Here is a 6,000-nt window from a genome sequence, read left to right as displayed (position 1 = left end):
TTGCAGTGAATTACAGAGTGCACTACTTTACTTTTTAATGTTAACAAATCACTGTAATGAAATGATTAATAAAGCATATTATAATGTTATATTTATTTTTATATTTATTATTTTATATACACTAAACTAATAAAGTGATAATAATTTTGGTAGTTTGTTTTAGTTAAGTCTGATCAGTTTGAAAGGATATAGCATGCTAAGTCAGAACAGTCTGAAGGTATGACCTGTGTTGAGTGCATGCAAGTTCTCAAGCCAGTATAATAAAATTTACCATCTTTACTGCTTCTGTTTGTAATTTTCTGTGCCTATGCGATCCAAAAATGGCACATTTTGCCCCTGCCAAAAGTCCTAATCCTCCCAGTAATCCTTGGCTTAATCCAGTTGCTCCTGCTGATGCTGCTGATATTCCCAGTGATGCTCCTCCTGCTGCTGCTGAAACTGCCTGTGATGCTCTTCCTGCTGCTGCTGAAACTCTCAGTGATGCTCCTCCCGCTGCTGCTGAAACTCCCAGTGATGCTCCTCCCGCTGCTGCTGAAACTCCCAGTGATGCTCCTCCCGCTGCTGCTGAAACTCCCAGTGATGCTCCTCCTGATACTGCCAGTGATGGTCCTCGTGATGCTTCTAAAACTGCATGTGATGCTCCTCTTGTTGCTGCTGATACTGCCAATGATGCTCGTCCTAATGCGGCTGATTCTGCTTGTGATGCTCCTCCCGATGCTGCTGATTTTGCTTGTGATGCTGCTAATTCTGGCTGTGATGCTCCTTGTGATGCTGCTGATTCTGCTTTTGATGCTCCTCCTGATGCTGCTGATTTTGCTTGTGATGCTGCTGATTTTGGCCGTGATGCTCCTTTTGATGTTGCTGATTCTGCCTGTAATGCTGATGATTCTGCTTGTGGTGCTACTGATTCTGATTGTGATGCTCCTCCTGATGCTGCCAATTCTGCTACTGATGCGGCTGATTCTGCCTGCAATACTCCTACTGATGTTACTGATTCTGCTTGTGATGCTGCCGATTCTGCCTTTGATACTCCTCCTGATGTTACTGATTCTGCTTGTGATGCTGCTGATTCTGCCTGCGATACTCCTCCTGATGTTACTGATTCTGCTTGTGATGCTGCTGATTCTGCCTGTGATACTCCTCCTGATGTTACTGATTCTGCTTGTGATGCTGCTGATTCTGCCTGTGATACTCCTCCTAATGTTACTGATTCTGCTTGTGATGCTGCTGATTCTGCCTGTGATACTCCTCCTGATGTTACTGATTCTGCCTGTGATACTGATGATTCTGCTTGTGGTGCTACTGATTCTGATTGTGATGCTCCTCCTGATACTGCCAATTCTGCTTGTGATGCTGCTGATTCTGCCTGCGATACTCCTCCTGATGTTACTGATTCTGCTTGTGATGCTGTTGATTCTGCCTGTGATACTCCTCCTGATGTTACTGATTCTGCCTGTGATACTGATGATTCTGCTTGTGGTGCTACTAATTCTGATTGTGATGCTCCTCCTGATACTGCCAATTCTGCTTGTGATGCTGCTGATTCTGCCTGCGATACTCCTCCTGATGTTACTGATTCTGCTTGTGATGCTGTTGATTCTGCCCTGTGATACTCCTCCTGATGTTACTGATTCTGCCTGTGATACTGATGATTCTGCTTGTGGTGCTACTGATTCTGATTGTGATGCTCCTCCTGATACTGCCAATTCTGCTTGTGTTGCTGCTGATTCTGCCTGCGATACTCCTCCTGATGTTACTGATTCTGCTTGTGATGCTGCTGATTCTGCCTGCGATACTCCTCCTGATGTTACTGATTCTGCTTGTGATGCTGTTGATTCTGCCTGCGATACTCCTCGTGATGTTACTGATTCTACCTGTGATACTGATGATTCTGCTTGTGGTGCTACTGATTCTGATTGTGATGCTCCTCCTGATACTGCCAATTCTGCTTGTGATGCTGCTGATTCTGCCTGCGATACTCCTCCTGATGTTACTGATTCTGCTTGTGATGCTGTTGATTCTGCCTGTGATACTCCTCCTGATGTTACTGATTCTGCCTGTGATACTGATGATTCTGCTTGTGGTGCTACTGATTCTGATTGTGATGCTCCTCCTGATACTGCCAATTCTGCTTGTGTTGCTGCTGATTCTGCCTGCGATACTCCTCCTGATGTTACTGATTCTGCTTGTGATGCTGCTGATTCTGCCTGCGATACTCCTCCTGATGTTACTGATTCTGCTTGTGATGCTGCTGATTCTGCCTGCGATACTCCTCCTGATGTTACTGATTCTGCTTGTGATGCTGTTGATTCTGCCTGTGATACCCCTCCTGATGTTACTGATTCTGCCTGTGATACTGATGATTCTGCTTGTGGTGCTACTGATTCTGATTGTGATGCTTTTCCTGATACTGCCAATTCTGCTTGTGTTGCTGCTGATTCTGCCTGCGATACTCCTCGTGATGTTATTGATTCTGCCTGTGATACTGATGATTCTGCTTGTGGTGCTACTGATTCTGATTGTGATGCTCCTTCTGATACTGCCAATCCTGCTTGTGTTGCTGCTGATTCTGCCTGCAATACTCCTCCTGATGTTACTGATTCTGCTTGTGATGCTGCTGAGTCTGCCTGCGATACTCCTCCTGATGTTACGGATTCTGCTTGTGATGCTGCTGATTCTGCTTGTGATACTCCTCCTGATGCTACTGATTCTGCTTGTGATGCTGCTGATTCTGCCTGCGATACTCCTCCTGATGTTACTGATTCTGCTTGTGATGCTGCTGATTCTGCCTGCGATACTCCTCCTGATGTTACTGATTCTGCTTGTGATGCTGTTGATTTTGCCTGTGATACTCCTCCTGATGTTACTGATTCTGCCTGTGATACTGATGATTCTGCTTGTGGTGCTACTGATTCTGATTGTGATGCTTTTCCTGATACTGCCAATTCTGCTTGTGTTGCTGCTGATTCTGCCTGCGATACTCCTCGTGATGTTACTGATTCTACCTGTGATACTGATGATTCTGCTTGTGGTGCTACTGATTCTGATTGTGATGCTTCTCCTGATACTGCCAATTCTGCTTGTGATGCTGCTGATTCTGCCTGCGATACTCCTCCTGATGTTACTGATTCTGCTTGTGATGCTGTTGATTCTGCCTGTGATACTCCTCCTGATGTTACTGATTCTGCCTGTGATACTGATGATTCTGCCTGTGATACCCCTCCTGATGTTACTGATTCTGCCTGTGATACTGATGATTCTGCTTGTGGTGCTACTGATTCTGATTGTGATGCTTTTCCTGATACTGCCAATTCTGCTTGTGTTGCTGCTGATTCTGCCTGCGATACTCCTCCTGATGTTACTGATTCTACCTGTGATACTGATGATTCTGCTTGTGGTGCTACTGATTCTGATTGTGATGCTTCTCCTGATACTGCCAATTCTGCTTGTGTTTCTGCTGATTCTGCCTGCGATACTCCTCGTGATGTTACTGATTCTACCTGTGATACTGATGATTCTGCTTGTGGTGCTACTGATTCTGATTGTGATGCTCCTCCTGATACTAACAATTCTGCTTGTGGTGCTACTGATTCTGGTTGTGATGCTTCTAGTCCTGTTTGTGATGCTGCTGCTGCTATTGCTGCAGATCCTGATCCTACAATTAGTGTTGCAGTGGGTAACGCCTTTAAACACCATTCTACTGCTGCTTTTACTCTTTTTATCAAGGCTAAAACCCACTGTAACTTATCTATTACCACCTGTATTTTATTTACCACCCAATGTAATTGTGTTCTTGCTATTGGTACTATTGCAGCTCCAGCCATTGCTCCAGTTACTGCTGATGCTGTCAGTGATTGTGCTCCTACCAGTGATCGCAATATTGCTGCTGCTATTCCTGCTAGGCCTCCTGCTACTGCTGTTACTAATACTTCTCCTGTTTTTGTTTCTGCTTCCCATAATGATTGTAAAATGCTTACTCCAGCTGCAGCTCCTGCTGCTGCTCCTATTACTGTGTCAGCTATTGTTATTCCTGACATTGCTACTATTACTGCTACTGCTACTGTCACTGCTATTGTTACTGTTAGTGGTTTTGGTTTCCATGTTGCTTGCAGTGTGTATTGTAGAGTTGCCCTTTGTTCTCCTGTTGCTTCTTCTCCTGGTCCTGAAAAAAATAAATAAAAGAATAATAATTTTAATCAACATGTCATCATCACAGAAATACAAACATCTTACGATTTGCTCAGCATATGAATAGGATAATGATGTTATCCAATCATATAAATTTAATGTCTTACCCATGTTGTCAGATTTTAAATCACCAGGATATGAGGATTCAGATCTTCTAATCACTCTTGTCAAGTTCACACAGGGCCTGCCTGTGGTTTGTGGAACTCTAGGCAAGATCATGACATAATATTGACATAATATTAAAATGTAACAACTACAATCATGACAACTGCACTGAAAAATAGATGACTAAAACAAGCACACTGTACATAGGTTGTTGACCAATAAAATGTCCATGTCCATTTTTTAACATTAAGTTAAAATGTGTACAGTATATTTAAGGCACTACTTCACCATTAATTATTAAGTGTTTCAGTATTTTACTACTAAAGTTGTGACAAATTATTGAAAATACAAATAAATCATGTTGTGCTTAATATGAGGTCATACAAACTGCAGGTCTAGAATTGAAGTTTACATTTAAAATATGACACTTGAGTGCTTGATATTCCATGTAATCAACTCATATAACTACATATAAACACTTAGGGCTGCTAAATAAATATATGTAAAAATTTATGTTTTCAACATTTATAGTCCCTGTTTTCTCCAATACATAGATTGACGCTGTCACTGTCTGGTCACAGCCAATCAAGTCAATTCAAGGGCTGAAGCATAATTCCTTCTCCCGCATCTATCACCATCCTCCTTCTCATTTGAGAATAACCTTATTCAACGCACAAAACAAAGCAGGTGTTTCATGTTAATCCAAACGATTACAGTAGATGCAAATAGACATATTTACAAAAACAATGCTAATAACTGAGATGGAGATGATGGATGGTGCAAAGGAGGAAAGGGATTACCTTCTTTTATAAGGTAGACCAATTTTAATTTTTAAAGGGTTCATACGATGCGATTAAAATTTTTCCTTTCTCTTTGGAGTGTTACAATCTCTTGGTGCATAAAGAAGATCTGTAAAGTTGCAAAGACTAAAGTCTCAAATCCAAAGAGATATTCTTCATAAGAGTCAAGGACGCCTACCTAAAACTGCTCATTCAAACGCCCCCACATGTTTACGCCACGATGTGGGAAGATTTACATAACACCGCCCAAATGTTCATGAAAGAGAAAAAAGGCGTAACATTTACTTTTGCTGTTGCCGCTGCCGCCATGTTGTGAAGACACTGTGTTTCGTTGTGAAAGCGAAACTACTTTACTTTGTTTGGCCTAAAATACTTTGCCTGCAAAGACAGTCTGGCGCTTTTGACTGACAGCCTGTAAGAACGTTTTTTTATATTTAAATAATTTGCCAATGATGATTCAAACGCGAGTTTTGAGCAGTAGAGTAGACTTGTTGTTTGTTGTTTCTCAGATCACAAATGCAGACATGGTTTTATGTTTATGCAGCGCGATATGCAGCGAGATTTGCAACGCAACATGTAAAAAGACCGTATAAGTCATTATAATCAGTAATTATGTCCCCACTGGATGCCACATATGCCTTATTTGTAATGGGTTTTATTGTTTTTTCTCGTCTAGTGATGTCCGGATCGCAAAAAAATCGTTATATTTAACTGGATCTTCTTTAATTCCACCAAATTAAACTGAATTGTTTGATATGGTTCGCGTCTCCAGTATACACTAATCCACAAAATACTTAAGTTATTCAGTTTGTAAACATGCCTGACACTCCCTCTGACACAAAATAAACCAATATCCTGAGTTATTCAGTTACTCCTAACAGTACATTGACTGAACTGCTAAAAGAGA

General features: G+C 41.7%; 1 protein-coding gene across 1 annotated transcript in view; it reads right to left on the bottom strand.

Annotated features, from left to right (window-relative positions):
• Positions 1-305: 305 nt before the first annotated feature.
• LOC122143736 (polyglutamine-repeat protein pqn-41-like) overlaps positions 306-6,000 on the bottom strand; it is a 30,012-nt gene continuing 24,317 nt past the window's right edge. Inside the window, exons 2-5 of the mRNA XM_042754339.1 lie at positions 4,296-4,393; positions 3,501-4,162; positions 1,574-3,188; positions 306-967 (exon numbers count right to left, since the gene is read on the bottom strand). Coding sequence (XP_042610273.1) covers positions 306-967; positions 1,574-3,188; positions 3,501-4,162; positions 4,296-4,299 — 2,943 coding nt within the window. The 5' untranslated portion in view covers positions 4,300-4,393. The remainder of the gene's footprint in view (positions 968-1,573; positions 3,189-3,500; positions 4,163-4,295; positions 4,394-6,000) is intronic.

This window comes from Cyprinus carpio, unplaced genomic scaffold (genome assembly GCF_018340385.1).
Source record: "Cyprinus carpio isolate SPL01 unplaced genomic scaffold, ASM1834038v1 S000006494, whole genome shotgun sequence".
NCBI lineage: Eukaryota > Metazoa > Chordata > Actinopteri > Cypriniformes > Cyprinidae > Cyprinus > Cyprinus carpio.
This window is presented reverse-complemented; position numbering and strand designations above follow the sequence as displayed.